The sequence below is a fragment of the Heptranchias perlo genome, chromosome 32, assembly GCF_035084215.1.
Source record: "Heptranchias perlo isolate sHepPer1 chromosome 32, sHepPer1.hap1, whole genome shotgun sequence".
Taxonomy (NCBI): domain Eukaryota; kingdom Metazoa; phylum Chordata; class Chondrichthyes; order Hexanchiformes; family Hexanchidae; genus Heptranchias; species Heptranchias perlo.
The window spans coordinates 20,170,114-20,188,567 of record NC_090356.1 but is presented as its reverse complement, the minus strand read 5'-3'; the positions used below and the strand labels follow the sequence as shown (position 1 = coordinate 20,188,567).

The 18,454-nt window shown below is 43.3% G+C and overlaps 1 protein-coding gene across 4 annotated transcripts in view; it reads left to right on the top strand.

The window, feature by feature from the left end:
* The window catches only part of LOC137301143 (kazrin-like), a 656,751-nt gene that overhangs the window by 357,903 nt on the left and 280,394 nt on the right, over positions 1-18,454 (top strand). For all 4 annotated transcript variants that reach the window (XM_067970588.1, XM_067970590.1, XM_067970592.1 and 1 more), the window contains one exon: positions 16,436-16,622. In XM_067970588.1, the coding sequence (XP_067826689.1) occupies positions 16,436-16,622 (187 nt within the window). The remainder of the gene's footprint in view (positions 1-16,435; positions 16,623-18,454) is intronic.

Below are 18,454 nucleotides of genomic sequence, written 5' to 3'. Positions count from 1 at the left end.
GGCAGTGAGAATATTTACACACTACAATGTCAGGACAGTGAGAATATTTACACACTACAGTATCAGGACAGTGAGAATATTTACACACTACAGTATCAGGACAGTGAGAATATTTACACACTGCAGTATCAGGAGAGTGAGATTATTTACACACTGCAATGTCAGATCAGTGAGAATATTTACACACTACAATGTCAGGACAGTGAGAATATTTACACACTACAGTATCAGGACAGTGAGAATATTTACACACTACAGTATCAGGACAGTGAGAATATTTACACACTGCACTGTCAGGTCAGTGAGAATATTTACACAATGCAGTATCAGGTCAGTGAAAATATTTACACACTACAGTATCAGGACAGTGAGAATATTTACACACTACAGTATCAGGACAGTGAGAATATTTACACAATGCAGTACCAGGGCAGTGAGAATATTTACACACTACAATGTCAGGACAGTGAGAATATTTACACACTGCACTGTCAGGACAGTGAGAATATTTACACGCTGCAATGTCAGGACAGTGAAAATATTTACACACTGCAATGTCAGGACAGTGAGAATATTTAGACACCAGTATCAGGGCAGTGAAAATATTTACACACTGCAGTATCAGGACAGTGAGAATATTTACATACTAGTATCAGGGCAGTGAGAATATTTACACACTGCAGTGTCAGGACAGTGAGAATATTTACACATTGCAGTATCAGGGCAGTGAGAATATTTACACACTGCAGTATCAGGACAGTGAGAATATTTACACACTACAGTGTCAGGACAGTGAGAATATTTACACACTGCAATGTCAGAGCAGAGAGAATATTTAGAAACTGCAGTATCAGGGCAGTGAGAATATTTACACACTGCAATGTCGGGACAGTGAGAATATTTACACACTACAGTGTCAGGACAGTGAGAATATTTACACACTGCAATGTCGGGACAGTGAGAATATTTACACACTGCACTGTCAGGACAGTGAGAATATTTACACGCTGCAATGTCAGGACAGTGAAAATATTTACACACTGCAATGTCAGGACAGTGAGAATATTTAGACACCAGTATCAGGGCAGTGAAAATATTTACACACTGCAGTATCAGGACAGTGAGAATATTTACATACTAGTATCAGGGCAGTGAGAATATTTACACACTGCAGTGTCAGGACAGTGAGAATATTTACACATTGCAGTATCAGGGCAGTGAGAATATTTACACACTGCAGTATCAGGACAGTGAGAATATTTACACACTACAGTGTCAGGACAGTGAGAATATTTACACACTGCAATGTCAGGGCAGAGAGAATATTTAGAAAATGCAGTATCAGGGCAGTGAGAATATTTACACACTGCAATGTCGGGACAGTGAGAATATTTACACACTACAGTGTCAGGACAGTGAGAATATTTACACACTGCAATGTCGGGACAGTGAGAATATTTACACACTACAGTGTCAGGACAGTGAGAATATTTACACACTGCAGTGTCGGGACAGTGAGAATATTTACACACTACAATGTCGGGACAGTGAGAATATTTACACACTGCACTGTCAGGTCAGTGAGAATATTTACACGCTGCAATGTCAGGACAGTGAAAATATTTACACACTACAGCATCAGGACAGTGAGAATATTTACACACGACAGTATCAGGACAGTGAGAATATTTACACACTGCAGTATCAGGGCAGTGAGAATATTTACAAACTGCAGTATCAGGGCAGTGAGAATATTTACACACTACAGTATCAGGACAGTGAGAATATTTACACACAACAGTATCAGGACAGTGAGAATATTTACACACTGCAGTACCAGGGCAGTGAGAATATTTACACACTACAATGTCAGGACAGTGAGAATATTTACACACTGCACTGTCAGGACAGTGAGAATATTTACACGCTGCAATGTCAGGACAGTGAAAATATTTACACACTGCAATGTCAGGACAGTGAGAATATTTAGACACCAGTATCAGGGCAGTGAAAATATTTACACACTGCAGTATCAGGACAGTGAGAATATTTACATACTAGTATCAGGGCAGTGAGAATATTTACACACTGCAGTGTCAGGACAGTGAGAATATTTACACATTGCAGTATCAGGGCAGTGAGAATATTTACACACTGCAGTATCAGGACAGTGAGAATATTTATACACTGCACTGTCAGGTCAGTGATAATATTTACACACTGCAATGTCAGGGCAGAGAGAATATTTACAAACTGCAGTATCAGGGCAGTGAGAATATTTACACACTACAGTGTCAGGACAGTGAGAATATTTACACACTGCAATGTCGGGACAGTGAGAATATTTACACACTACAGTGTCAGGACAGTGAGAATATTTACACACTGCAGTGTCGGGACAGTGAGAATATTTACACACTGCAATGTCGGGACAGTGAGAATATTTACACACTGCACTGTCAGGTCAGTGAGAATATTTACACACTACAGTATCAGGACAGTGAGAATATTTACACACTACAGTATCAGGACAGTGAGAATATTTACACACTGCAGTATCAGGGCAGTGAGAATATTTACACACTACAGTATCAGTACAGTGAGAATATTTACACACGACAGTATCAGGACAGTGAGAATTTTTACACACTACAGTATCAGGGCAGTGAGAATATTTACACACTGCAGTATCAGGACAGTGAGATTATTTACACACTGCAATGTCAGATCAGCGAGAATATTTACACACTACAGTATCAGGACAGTGAGAATATTTACACACGTCAGTATCAGGACAGTGAGAATATTTACACACTACAGTATCAGGGCAGTGAGAATATTTACACACTGCAGTTTCAGGACAGTGAGAATGTTTACACACTGCAATGTCAGGGCAGTAAGAATATTTACACACTAGTATCAGGGCAGTGAGAATATTTACACACCAGTGCCAGGGTTATGAGAATACTTACACACTGCATTTTCAGGACAGTGAGAATATTTACACACTGTAGTGTGGTATGAGGTCATTGTGAGAATAGATACACACCAGTGCCAGGGTAGTGAGAATATTTAAACATTACAGTATCAGGACAGTGAGAGTATTTACACACTGCAATGTCAGGACAGTGAAATTATTTACACACTACAATGTCAGGACAGTGAGAATATTTACACATTGCAGTGTCCAGACAGTGAGATTGTTTACACACTACAATGTGAGGACAGTGAGAATATTTATACACTGCAGTATCAGGACAGTGAGAATATTTACACACTGCACTGTCAGGTCAGTGAGAATATTTACACACTGCAATGTCAGGTCAGTGAGAATATTTATACACTGCAATGTCAGGGCAGTGAGAATATTTACACACTACAGTATCAGGACAGTGAGAATATTTACACACTGCAGTGTCAGGACAGTGAGAATATTTACACACTGCACTGTCAGGACAGTGAGAATATTTACACGCTGCAGTATCAGGAGTGAGAATATTTAAACATTACAGTATCAGGACAGTGAGAGTATTTACACACTGCAATGTCAGGACAGTGAGATTATTTACACATTGCAGTGTCCAGACAGTGAGATTGTTTACACACTACAATGTGAGGACAGTGAGAATATTTACACACTGCAGTATCAGGTCAGTGAGAATATTTACACACTACAGTATGAGGACAGTGATAATATTTACACACTACAGTATCAGGACAGTGAGAATATTTACACACTACAATGTCAGGACAGTGAGAATATTTACACACTGCAGTATCAGGAGTGAGAATATTTACACACTACAGTATCAGTACAGTGAGAATATTTACACACTACAGTATCAGGGCAGTGAGAATATTTACACACTGCACTGTCAGGACAGTGAGAATATTTACACGCTGCAATGTCAGGACAGTGAGAATATTTACACACTGCAATGTCAGGACAGTGAGAATATTTAGACACCAGTATCAGGGCAGTGAAAATATTTACACACTGCAGTATCAGGACAGTGAGAATATTTACATACTGGTATCAGGGCAGTGAGAATATTTACACACTGCAGTGTCAGGACAGTGAGAATATTTACACATTGCAGTATCAGGGCAGTGAGAATATTTACACACTGCAGTATCAGGACAGTGAGAATATTTACACACTGCACTGTCAGGTCAATGAGAATATTTACACACTGCAATGTCAGGGCAGAGAGAATATTTACAAACTGCAGTATCAGGGCAGTGAGAATATTTACACACTACAGTGTCAGGAAAGTGAGAATATTTACACACTGCAATGTCAGGACAATGAGAATAATTACACACTACAGTGTCAGGACAGTGAGAATATTTACACACTGCAGTGTCGGGACAGTGAGAATATTTAAACACTGCAATGTCAGGTCAGTGAGAATATTTACACACTACAGTATCAGGACAGTGAGAATATTTACACACGACAGTATCAGGACAGTGAGAATATTTACACACTGCAGTATCAGGGCAGTGAGAATATTTACACACTACAATGTCAGGACAGTGAGAATATTTACACACTGCAATGTCAGGACAGTGAGAATATTTAGACACCAGAATCAGGGCAGTGAAAATATTTACACACTGCAGTTTCAGTATGGTGAGAATATTTACACACCCATATCAGGGCAGTGTGAATATTTACACACTTCAGTGTCAGGAGAGTGAGAATATTTACACACTGCAGTTTCAGTACGGTGAGAATATTTACATACTAGTATCAGGGCAGTGAAAATATTTACACACTGCAGTATCAGGAAAGTGAGAATATTTACATACTAGTATCAGGGCAGTGAGAATATTTACACACTGCAGTTTCAGTACAGTGAGAATATTTACATACTCGTATCAGGGCAGTGAGAATATTTACACACTGCAGTATCAGGGCAGTGAGAATATTTACTCACTGCATGTGTCAGGACAGTGAGAATATTTACACACTGCAGTGTCAGGGCAGTGAGAATATTTACACACTGCAGTATCAGGTCAGTGAGAATATTTACACACTACAGTGTTAGGACAGTGAGAATACTTACACACTACAGTCTTCGGACAATGAGAATATTTACACACTACAGTATCAGGACATTGAGAATATTTACACACTACAGTATCAGGGCAGTGAGAATATTTACACACTACAATGTCAGGACAGTGAGAATATTTGGACATCAGTATCAGGGCAGTGAAAATATTTACACACTGCAGTGTCAGAACAGTGAGAATATTTACATTGCAGTATCAGGGCAGTGAGAATATTTACACACTGCAATGTCAGGTCAGTGAGAATATTTACACACTGCAGTATCAGAACAGTGAGAATATTTACACAGTACAGTATCAGGAGAGTGAGAATATTTACACACTACAGTATCAGGACAGTGAGAATATTTACACACTACAGTATCAGGACAGTGAGAATATTTAGACACTGCACTGTCAGGTCAGTGAGAATATTTACACACTACAGTATCAGGACAGTGAGAATATTTACACACTGCAGTATCAGGGCAGTGAGAATATTTACACACTACAATGTCAGGACAGTGAGAATATTTACACACTACAGTAAGAATATTTACACACTGCAGTATCAGGACAGTGAGATTATTTACACACTACAGTATCAGGACAGTGAGAATATTTACACACTACAGTATGAGGACAGTGAGAATATTTACACACTGCAGTATCAGGGCAGTGAGAATATTTACACACTACAATGTCAGGACAGTGAGAATATTTACACACTACAGTATCAGGACAGTGAGTATATTCACACACTACAGTATCAGGACAGTGAGAATATTTACACACTACAGTATCAGGGCAGTGAGAATATTTACACACTGCACTGTCAGGTCAGTGAGAATATTTACACACTGCACTGTCAGGACAGTGAGAATATTTACACACTGCAATGTCAGGACAGTGAGAATATTTAGACACCAGAATCAGGGCAGTGAAAATATTTACACACTGCAGTTTCAGTATGGTGAGAATATTTACACACCCATATCAGGGCAGTGTGAATATTTACACACTTCAGTGTCAGGAGAGTGAGAATATTTACACACTGCAGTTTCAGTACGGTGAGAATATTTACATACTAGTATCAGGGCAGTGAGAATATTTACACACTGCAGTTTCAGTACGGTGAGAATATTTACATACTAGTATCAGGGCAGTGAGAATATTTACACACTGCAGTGTCAGGACAGTGAGAATATTTACACACTGCAGTGTCAGGGCAGTGAAAATATTTACACAGTGCAGTTTCAGGACAGTGAGAATATCTCCACACTACTGTATCTGGACAGTGAGAATTTTTACACACTACTGTATCAGGACAGTGAGAATATTTACACACTGCAGTTTCAGGACAGTGAGTGTTTTTACACACTGCAGTTGCAGGACAGTGAGAATATTTACACACTGCAGTTTCAGGACGGTGAGAATATTTACACACTGCAGTCTCAGGACTGTGAGTATTTTTACACACTACAGTTGCAGGACAGTGAGAATATTTACACACTGCAGTTTCAGGACAGTGAGAATATTTACACATTGCAGTGTCAGGGCAATATGAGAATATTTACACACTGCAGTTTCAGGATGGTGAGGATATTTACACACTGCAGTTTCAGGACAGTGAGAATATTTACACACTGCAGTGTCAGGTCAGTGAGAATATTTACACATTGCAGTGTCAGGGCAATATGAGAATATTTACACACTGCAGTGTCAGGACAGTGAGAATATTTACACACTGCAGTGTCAGGGCAATATGAGAATATTTACACACTGCACTGTCAGGACAATATGAGAATATTTACACACTACAATGTCAGGACAGTGAGAATATTTACACACTGCAGTGTCAGGGCAATATGAGAATATTTACACACTGCACTGTCAGGTCAGTGAGAATATTTACACACTGCAATGTCAGGTCAGTGAGAATATTTATACACTGCAATGTCAGGGCAGTGAGAATATTTACACACTGCAGTATCAGGTCAGTGAGAATATTTACACACTACAGTATCAGGGCAGTGAGAATATTTACACACTGCAGTATCAGGTCAGTGAGAATATTTACACACTACAGTGTCAGGACAGTGAGAATACATACACACTACAGTCTTCGGACAATGAGAATATTTACACACTACAGTATCAGGACAGTGAGAATATTTACACACTACAGTATCAGGGCAGTGAGAATATTTACACACTACAATGTCAGGACAGTGAAAATATTTGGACATCAGTATCAGGGCAGTGAAAATATTTACACACTGCAGTGTCAGAACAGTGAGAATATTTACATCCCAGTATCAGGGCAGTGAGAATATTTACACACTGCAGTGTCAGGACAGTGAGATTATTTACACATTGCAGTATCAGGGCAGTGAGAATATTTACACACTGCAATGTCAGCTCAGTGAGAATATTTACACACTACAGTATCAGGGCAGTGAGAATATTTACACACTGAAGTATCAGGGCAGTGAGAATATTTACACACTGCAATGTCAGGACAGTGAGAATATTTACACACTACAGTATCAGGACAGTAAGAATATTTACACACTGCAGTATCAGGACAGTGAGATTATTTACACACTACAATATCAGGACAGTGAGAATATTTACACACTACAGTATGAGGACAGTGAGAATATTTACACACTGCAGTATCAGGGCAGTGAGAATATTTACACACTACAATGTCAGGATAGTGAGAATATTTACACACTACAGTATCAGGACAGTGAGAATATTTACACACTACAGTATCAGGGCAGTGAGAATATTTACACACTGCACTGTCAGGTCAGTGAGAATATTTACACACTGCACTGTCAGGACAGTGAGAATATTTACACACTGCAATGTCAGGACAGTGAGAATATTTAGACACCAGAATCAGGGCAGTGAAAATATTTACACACTGCAGTTTCAGTATGGTGAGAATATTTACACACCCATATCAGGGCAGTGTGAATATTTACACACTTCAGTGTCAGGAGAGTGAGAATATTTACACACTGCAGTTTCAGTACGGTGAGAATATTTACATACTAGTATCAGGGCAGTGAGAATATTTACACACTGCAGTATCAGGAAAGTGAGAATATTTACATACTAGTATCAGGGCAGTGAGAATATTTCCACACTGCAGTTTCAGTACAGTGTGAATATTTACATTCTAGTATCAGGGCAGTGAGAATATTTACTCACTGCATGTGTCAGGACAGTGAGAATATTTACACACTGCAGTGTCAGGACAGTGAGAATATTTACACACTGCAGTGTCAGGGCAGTGAAAATATTTACACAGTGCAGTTTCAGGACAGTGAGAATATCTCCACACTACTGTGTCTGGACAGTGAGAATATTTACACACTACTGTATCAGGACAGTGAGAATATTTACACACTGCAGTTTCAGGACAGTGAGTATTTTTACACACTGCAGTTGCAGGACAGTCAGAATATTTACACACTGCAGTTTCAGGACGGTGAGAATATTTACACACTGCAGTTTCAGGACGGTGAGTATTTTTACACACTACAGTTGCAGGACAGTGAGAATATTTACACACTGCAGTTTCAGGACAGTGAGAATATTTACACATTGCAGTGTCAGGGCAATATGAGAATATTTACACACTGCAGTTTCAGGACGGTGAGGATATTTACACACTGCAGTTTCAGGACAGTGAGAATATTTACACACTGCAGTGTCAGGTCAGTGAGAATATTTACACATTGCAGTGTCAGGGCAATATGAGAATATTTACACACTGCAGTGTCAGGACAGTGAGAATATTTACACACTGCAGTGTCAGGGCAATATGAGAATATTTACACACTGCAGTGTCAGGACAGTGAGAATATTTACACACTGCAGTGTCAGGGCAATATGAGAATATTTACACACTACAATGTCAGGACAGTGAGAATATTTACACACTGCAGTGTCAGGGCAATATGAGAATATTTACACACTGCAGTGTCAGGGCAATATGAGAATATTTACACACTGCAGTGTCAGGGCAATATGAGAATATTTACACACTACAATGTCAGGACAGTGAGAATATTTACACACTGCAGTGTCAGGGCAATATGAGAATATTTACACACTGCAGTGTCAGGACAGTGAGAATATTTACACACTGCAGTGTCAGGACAGTGAGAATATTTACACACTGCAGTGTCAGGACAGTGAGAATATTTACACACTGCAGTGTCAGGGCAGTGAGAATATTTACACACTGCAGTGTCAGGGCAATATGAGAATATTTACACACTGCAGTGTCAGGACGGTGATTATGTTTACAAAAAGTCTGCTTGGTAAAAATTGATGAAACTGACAACAGCACCCCCTGTTGAATCCAACTGGAATTTAACCTGCTGGGTTGTCTGAATATCAACACGATGCATTTATAAATTAAGATTTGTACAGCTCAACCCCTTAAATAACAAAATACACTTACACTACACTGTGCTTTACATCCAACAATCTACAAGCTTTTAAGACCCAAGTCTGGTCTCACCTAACTCTACTTCCTGATTTGCACCACAGTGTATATATTCTCGCATTGCCATGACACTGCAGTGTGTAAATATTCTCACAATGCCATGACACTGCAGTGTGTAAATATTCTCACAATGCCGTGACACTGCAGTGTGTAAATATTCTCACATTGCCAGGACACTGCAATGTGTAAATATTCTCACAATGCCGTGACACTGCAGTGTGTAAATATTCTCGCATTGCTGTGACGCTGCAGAGTTTAAATATTCTCCCATTGCCCTGACACTGCAGTGTGTAAATATTCTCCCATTGCCCTGACACTGCAGTGTGTAAATATCCTCCCATTGCCCTGACACTGCAGTGTGTAAATATCCTCCCGTTGCCCTGACACTGCAGTGTGTAAATATTCTCCCATTGCCCTGACACTGCAGTGTGTAAATATCCTCCCATTGCCCTGACACTGCAGTGTGTAAATATTCCCCCATTGCCCTGACACTGCAGTGTGTAAATATTCCCCCATTGCCCTGACACCACTGAAGCAGAATAAATGGACATTCATCTCATTGCTGTTTGTGGGACTTGCTGTGTGCAAATTGGCTGCCGTGTTTGCTGATAAAAAAACAGTGACTACACTTCAAAAGTATTTCATTAGCTGTGAAATGCTTTGAGGCATCCTCAGGATGTGTAAGGCATTAAATAAATAAAAAGTTATTTCATTCATTCATTGATTCTCATCTTCTTTCATGATTTTTTTCACCCTAATTGTGTCCCACACTATGGATCGTGACTTCCCCCTCCACCTTAGTTGTTAATTATGGAATAATTGGCAATTAAAACCATGTAATCCATTGGGCAAATTATCCCCAGTGACAACAAAATATCCACTCTCTTTTTGGCTGGGATTTACTCAAATCAGACAGCTGCAATCTGAGTTGGCTTTTCAGCTGCGTGAAGTGCCCGGAGGCACAGGAGTTGTATATTTTACAAATAAGGAAATTCTTTAACTACCCTCCCATTCCCAAATTTCCCAGGCCAACCACAGACGCTCCAGGCTTTCACTCCCTACATGTGCTACTTTCAGTTAGTGGGTAACACCTTTGCATAACTGTCTGGAACCTCATGCAGGGAGTGGTCACTGGTTCACATGACTGCTTAAAATAACACAGAGAACAATTTATGCAAATGCACAATGGTAGCAAAAATGGTACATACAACTCTGGAACCCACACAATTAGAAAAGCAAAGAGAAACTATGAAATTAAATTATCAAGGAATATAAAAAGAAATAGTAAAGTATTCTGCAGACACATAAATAATAAAATAAAAATCAGGATAAGGATAGGGCCACTAAGGGATACACACGATAAACTCATGGGTGAAGGCAGTGAAATGGCAGAAATATTGAACAATTACTCTGCCTTAGTATTTACCAGGGAGACTAACATGGTGAGCATGACATTAGAAGAAGAGATCAAAAAAGATATAAAGGCATTTAAGATAGAAAGGGGGAAGATAATTGGTTAATTAATCAAACTTAGAGAGGATAAAACCCCTGATCCGGATGGATTGCATCCGCGCATATTAAAAGAAATTAGGGAAGAGAAAGCAGAGGCACTATTACATATATATAAAAATTCATTAGAAAAGTGAATAATGCTGGAGGACTGGCAGACAGCTAATGTGATTCCTATATTTAAAAAGGGAACTAGGACTATAGACCAATTAACTTAACGTCGGTGGTGGGAAAGATAATGGAATCCTTACTCAAAGATGTAATAGAAAAACATCTAGAAACTGAAAATATAGCAAAGAATAGTCAGCATGGATTTCTAAAGGGAAGGTCATGTTCGACCAACCTTATTGAATTCTTTGAAGAAGTACCAGAAAGTGTAGACAAGAGGAAAGCAGTAGATGTAATATATTGGATTTTCAAAAGACCTTCGATAAGGTACCGCATAGTAGATTCATGACTAAGGTCAGAGCATGTGGAGTCAGGGGACAAGTAGCAGAATGGATAGCAAGCTGACTACAAAACAGAAAACAGAGAGTAGGGGTTAAAGGTAGTTACTCACACTTGCAAAAGGTGGGAAGTGGTGTTCTACAAGGATCAGTGCTGGGACCACCATTGTTCACAATTTTCATAAACAATTTGGACTCGGGAATCAGAAGTACAATTTCAAAATTTGCGCAAAACACCAAGTTGGGGGGTATAGTTAATACTGAGGAGGACTGCGACAAAATACAGGAAGACATTAATAAACTTGCAGAATGGGCGTGTAATTGGAAAATGAATTTCAATATAACTAGGTGTGAGGTGATACATTTTGGTAGGAAGAATAAGGAGGCCACATATTCCTTAGAAAATAAGAGTCTAAATGAGGTAGAGGAGCAGAGGGATCTGGGGGTACAGATACACAAATCACTAAAAGTAGTGACGCAAGTTAAGAAGGACATTAAAAAAGCAAACCAAGCACTGGGGTTCATTTCTAGAGGGATAGAATTGAAAAGCAGAGAAGTTACATTAAACTTGTATAGAACTTTGGTTAGACCACACTTGGAGTTCTGTAAACAGTTCTGGTCTCCATATTATAAAAGGGATATAGAGGCACTGAAGAAGGTGCAAAAAAGATTTATTAGAATGATACCAGAACTGAGAGGTTACACCTATCAGGAAAGATTGAACAGGCTGGGACTCTTTTCTCAGGGTGACCTGATAGAGGTCTTCAAGATTATGAAAAGATTTGATAGGGTAGACGTGGAGACGATGTTTCCATTTACAGGGGAGACCAGAATTAAGGGGCCATAAATATAAGATAGTCACTAATAAATCCAATAGGGAATTCAGGAGAAACTTCTTTACTCACAGAGTGGTGAGAATGTGGAACTTGTTACCACAAGGAGTAGTTGAGGTGAGTAGCATAGATGCATTTAAAGGGAAACTAAACAAGTACATGAGGAAGAAAGGAATAGAAAGATATATTGATGGGGTTAGATGAAGCGGGGAGGGAGGAGGCTCGTATGGAGAATAAACACCAGCACGGACCTGTTGGGCCGAATGGCCTGTTTCTGTGCTGTACATTCCATATAATTCTACGTAATGTGCTGTGTAAGTTTTCATCCAGTCTGCGCACATGGAGATAGGATCCTTCTTTTTGTGATAAATTATATTATTTGTTGGACAAAAAGACTCCTGTATACATTGACATAGGAGCTAAACTGCTGCCCAAGGCACAAAGATTCTCCTGACACAAAGATTCTCCTTTCCTCTCTCCTTTCCAAGGGTACAGTTCCGTTGGGGCTAGGCACCTTCCAGTACCTTGTCTCAATGGCCAATCTTCATGTGTGGGCCTAGATAGCGAGTGCTGGCATGCTATTTGACATTGAGGGGCACTGCAGCTGAATCCAATCCTTCCTTCAACTGATTTCCAGACACACACAGGGGGGATTTTTCTCCCACTCAGGTTTCCCACCAGAAGAATGACACATTGGGACCTCCATCTGTCGCTCTGACCCCCACAGTGACCCAGCCCCATTTCCCCAGGTCAGGGTCAATTAACTATTCATGGTGGGCTCCCAACACTCTTCAGTGGGAAGCCAACTTTTTTGTTGTGGGTATGAGTGTGTGGGTGTGTATGGGTGTATGGGTGTGTGGGTGTTTGGGTGTGTGTGGATGTGCATGGGTGTGTGGATGGGTATGTATGGCTGTGGGTCTGTGTGGGTGGTGTGTGGGTGGGTATATGTGGGTGTGGATGTGTGGGTGAGTGTGTGTGGATGTGTAGGTGTGTATGGGTGTGTATCTGTGTAGGTGTGTGTGTGTATGGGTGTGGGTCTGTGTGGGTGTGTATGGGTGTGGGTCTGTGTGGGTGTGTATGGGTGTGGGTCTGTGTGGGTGTGTATGGGTGTGGGTCTGTGTGGGTGTGTATGGGTGTGGGTCTGTGTGGGTGTGTATGGGTGTGGGTCTGTGTGGGTGTGTATGGGTGTGGGTCTGTGTGGGTGTGTATGGGTGTGGGTCTGTGTGGGTGTGTATGGGTGTGGGTCTGTGTGGGTGTGTATGGGTGTGGGTCTGTGTGGGTGTGTATGGGTGTGGGTCTGTGTGGGTGTGTATGGGTGTGGGTCTGTGTGGGTGTGTATGGGTGTGGGTCTGTGTGGGTGTGTATGGGTGTGTGTCTGTGTGGGTGTGTGGGTGAGTGTGGGTGTGTATGGGTGTGGGTGGGAGTGTGGGTGGGTGTGTGGGCATGGGTCCGCCTGGGTGTGTGTGTGTGGGGATGTCAGCGTGTGGGTCTGTGTGTGGGTCTGTGTGTGGGTCTGTGTGTGGGGTGGGGAATGTCATGGTGCTGCCACTCTTTGCAGCAGCTGAAATAATGTGGGTTCAAATTTGAAATTGGTTCTGCACATCGCGGGTGGTTGGAGGGGTGGAAGAAGCCGCAATGGCCAGAATGCTTATGCTTGTTCCATCAGAGTCCAACTCGTCAATCTCCCCTCCCACCAGTGCCCTTAACATCTCCCCCCACCCAGCTTCAGTGCCCCTAACATGTCTCCCCCCAGCCTCAGTGCCCCTAACATCTCCCCCCCCAGCTTCAGTGCCCCTAACATCTCCCCCCCCCAGCTTCAGTGCCCCTAACTTCTCCCCCACCCCAGCCTCAGTGCCCCTAACATCTCCCCCCCAGCTTCAGTGGCCCTAACATGTCTCCCCCAGCCTCAGTGCCCCTAACATCTCTCCCCCTCCAGCCTCAGTGCCCCTAATATCTCACCTCCCCCAGCTTCAGTGCCCCTAACATGTCTCCCCCAGCCTCAGTGCCCCTAACATCTCTCCCCCCCAGCCTCAGTGCCCCAAATATCTCACCTCCCCCAGCCTCAGTGTACCTAACATCTCTCCCCCCCAGCCTCAGTGCCCCTAATATCTCACCTCCCCCAGCCTCAGTGCCCCTAACATGTCTCCCCCAGCCTCAGTGCCCCTAACATGTTTCCCTTGCTGGCTTTTCCATCCATCCGTGGTGCAGAGACAGCAAAAAAGGGAAATCCACCAGAGACCTAAGCCCCGGCCCTACATCCTCATTTATATACAGCAGGGTGGGTGACATTTGGCTGTAACCATAAACTGAGGGGGCAAAGGAAATCTCAGCAGCCACTTTTAGGAGTGGGGATTGGCAGAATGCTTTTCCACTCCATTACCCTTGATTGTCTGCCCGCTCCTTCGCCCATTCTTCATGCATGAGCCTTGACTGTAGAGCAGATCAGTGCCAAGCCCAATCCTGTCCTCACCAATTGTGCACACTCCTGAAACCCCCTCCTGCCCTGCAGAGAACTGTGCATTCCACCAACTCTGGCCTTTTGTGTATCTCCCACTTCCTTCACCCCATCATTGGTGGCGATGCCTTCAGCCATCGAGGCCCTAAGCTCTGGAATTCTCTCCCCAAACCTCTCCACCGTTGAGATGCTGCTTAAAACCTATCACTATGACCAGGTGTTTGGTCACCTGTCCTAATGTCTCCTTCTTTGGCTTGGTGTCAGTTTTTGTCTGATTATGCTCCTGTGAAGCTCCTGTGAAGTGATATCCTTGGGATATGTTATTACGTTATATAGTTGCAAGTTGTTATTGTTGTGGTAGGAATCCCTGTATAGTAATCACAAGGGAAAACACTGGCTGATTTTCCTCCTTCCTTAACCCAAGTGTGCTGCAGCTTATTGTACCATGGCCAGCAGCTGAGATCAGAAAACATAGAGCAGGGATTGAACCTGGCACCTCCCTGTTCTGTATGGCTCAAAGATGGAGGCTCTGAGGCAACAGGGAGACCATCTTCACTGGTCCCAGAAGAAATGTTAGGTGGTGTCATTCCACTGCCCATTAGGCATCGACCCACGACTCAAATCCTCCCCTCCCCCCAATTTGGTACCTAATTTGCAATCTCACCCAGAGAAACCACAGGCAGGGCATGGGAAATGGGGGAAAAATCTTGCACTGGTGCAGTAGGAGGTGCTCCAGTGGGATTGGGCACTGAGGCACACTGCTGGGACAGAGTAGAGGGAGCTTTACTCTGCATATGTTCCTCTGAGTGCTCCAAGAACATCCCTTACAAAATTCAAACCTATTTATAAAAAAAACACGAGTAAAAATAAAACAAGGCAATACGGTGGATCAGATATTGGGGTAAAGTAAGGCCAGAGGCTATCAATCAAGGCAGTAAGGTAGAAGAGGCTGCGCCCTATGCTTGCTGTTCCACCAGTTTGTTCCTATCTATAATGCAGCAGGTGCACTGGTTAATTGGCAACACAGAGAGGAGAGGAGAGGGGGTTGGAATAGCAGAATGTGTGTGTGTGTGTGTGTGAGAGAAACAGACAGGAGCAGGTGGATGTGAACTGTGCAGAGAGCCCGAGTCTCTCGCCAGCTTGCTACAGGCACCAATGAATTTGCGAAGCAAATGAGGCAGGCCAGCATCTGTGGAGCATTGTTACCAGGGATTACAGCAGGACAGGGAATCCTACACAAGCAGTGAAGGGAGGGAAGAGTGAGTTACTCTGTAATTGACATGAAGCAAAAATTGAAATTGACAAAGGGGATCAATTTCAGGCTGTAATTGAACAAATAAATGTATTGTTTTGCCTCTGAATGTTGTTAGCTTGTAAAAAGAGGAGTTTATTTTATTTTTTTGTCCTCAGGCTCCCCCTGGCTGGGGATGGTAGTGTCCATTTAAAGGGCCTGGCGTGTCTCCGCCAGCTGAGTCCTGATGGAAAGCCTGGTTGAGTGGAGCTGGCTGCAGCTCTCCGCTAGCGCAGGATCCGGCGCTGGGGACACGCTTCGTTCTCTCGCTTCCTCCCTCCGCACTCTTGACCAGCATGTCGTTCTCCGCAGGCCAAGATCCTGAGAACCATGGAAGACAATAAACAGCTGGCGGGGAGGATCGATGTGGCCGTGCAGTCCGCCAGCCGGGAAGTGACCAGCCTGAGAGCCGAGCTGACCGCCACCAGCAGGAGACTGGCAGAACTCAGCTCTGGAGCGGACTGCGCTGTCATGGACACCAAGCAACACCACGGAGAAGGTAAGGGAGAGGAGGAGGAGAGGTGGGGACCGGGACCGGGGGAGGGAAATATCAGAGGAGAGGAAACAGAGGGGATATGGGGACATAAAATTGGGATTTCAGGGGAGATAAATTGGAGAAGGAAACTGGGGGAATCAGAGGAGAAAGACCAGGGGGAGTAAACTGGGGAAATCAGACCAGGGGGAGTAAACTGGGGAAATCAGACCAGGGGGAGTAAACTGGGGAAATCAGACCAGGGGGAGTAAACTGGGGAAATCAGACCAGGGGGAGTAAACTGGGGAAATCAGACCAGGGGGAGTAAACTGGGGAAATCAGACCAGGGAGAGTAAACTGGGGAAATCAGACCAGGGAGAGTAAACTGGGGAAATCAGACCAGGGAGAGTAAACTGGGGAAATCAGACCAGGGAGAGTAAACTGGGGAAATCAGACCAGGGGGAGAGTAAACTGGGGAAATCAGACCAGGGGGAGAGTAAACTGGGGAAATCAGACCAGGGGGAGAGTAAACTGGGGAAATCAGACCAGGGAGAGTAAACTGGGGAAATCAGACCCGGGGAGAGTAAACTGGGGAAATCAGACCCGGGGAGAGTAAACTGGGGAAATCAGACCAGGGGGAGTAAACTGGGGAAATCAGACCAGGGGGAGAGTAAACTGGGGAAATCAGACCAGGGGGAGTAAACTGGGGCAATCAGACCAGGGGGAGAGTAAACTGGGGAAATCAGACCAGGGGGAGTAAACTGGGGAAATCAGACCCGGGGAGAGTAAACTGGGGAAATCAGACCAGGGAGAGTAAACTGGGGAAATCAGATCCGGGGAGAGTAAACTGGGGAAATCAGATCCGGGGAGAGTAAACTGGGGAAATCAGACCAGGGGGAGAGTAAACTGGGGAAATCAGACCGGGGGAGAGTAAACTGGGGAAATCAGACCAGGGGGATGAGTAAACTGGGGAAATCAGACCAGGGGGATGAGTAAACTGGGGAAATCAGACCAGGGGGAGAGTAAACTGGGGAAATCAGACCAGGGGGAGAGTAAACTGGGGAAATCAGACCAGGGGGAGAGTAAACTGGGGAAATCAGACCAGGGGGAGAGTAAACTGGGGAAATCAGACCAGGGGGAGAGTAAACTGGGGAAATCAGACCCGGGGAGAGTAAACTGGGGAAATCAGACCAGAAAACTAGGGGTTCAAGGGAGAATGATCAGGAGGGGGAACTGAGGGATCAGGAGTGAAGGGAAGAAGCTGGGGGATAATATCAGGTAAGGGGAGATCTGGAGAAAATTGAAGGAAAAATGAGTGAGGAAGTAGCCGATGTAGGGGGTTTAGCAACGGACCCCTAAGAATCCTGCAGTCTTTGCCGAATCCTGTACCAGGAACTGTGCCGTTAGGACCAATGCCTCCAGAAGAATTTGCAAAGGAAAGCTGCGATCGCAGTGTGAATGGGACAGTAGTAACGTGCTGTAAATTGGGAAGGGGTGGGGGACATTTGAATGTTTTCATCCTGTTGCCCAGCATTGTCAACATTAACCCTTTGGGCACTGAACTCTCTGTACCTCTGATCATCTATGATGTGGAGATGCCGGTGATGGACTGGGGTTGACAATTGTAAACAATTTTACAACACCAAGTTATAGTCCAACAATTTTATTTTTAATCCCACAAGCTTTCGGAGGCTTCCTCCTTCCTCAGGTGGTCTGATCATCTAACACAGAGACCTGCTTAATCGGTTTGTTTCCACACTCTCTTGTATGGGACCGTGTTCTGGAGATTGGCGACAGTCTGTGGTTGCCGGTGGATTAGTCCCAGGAGAGGAGGCTTGTTGCTAACGCGTTTACGGTAT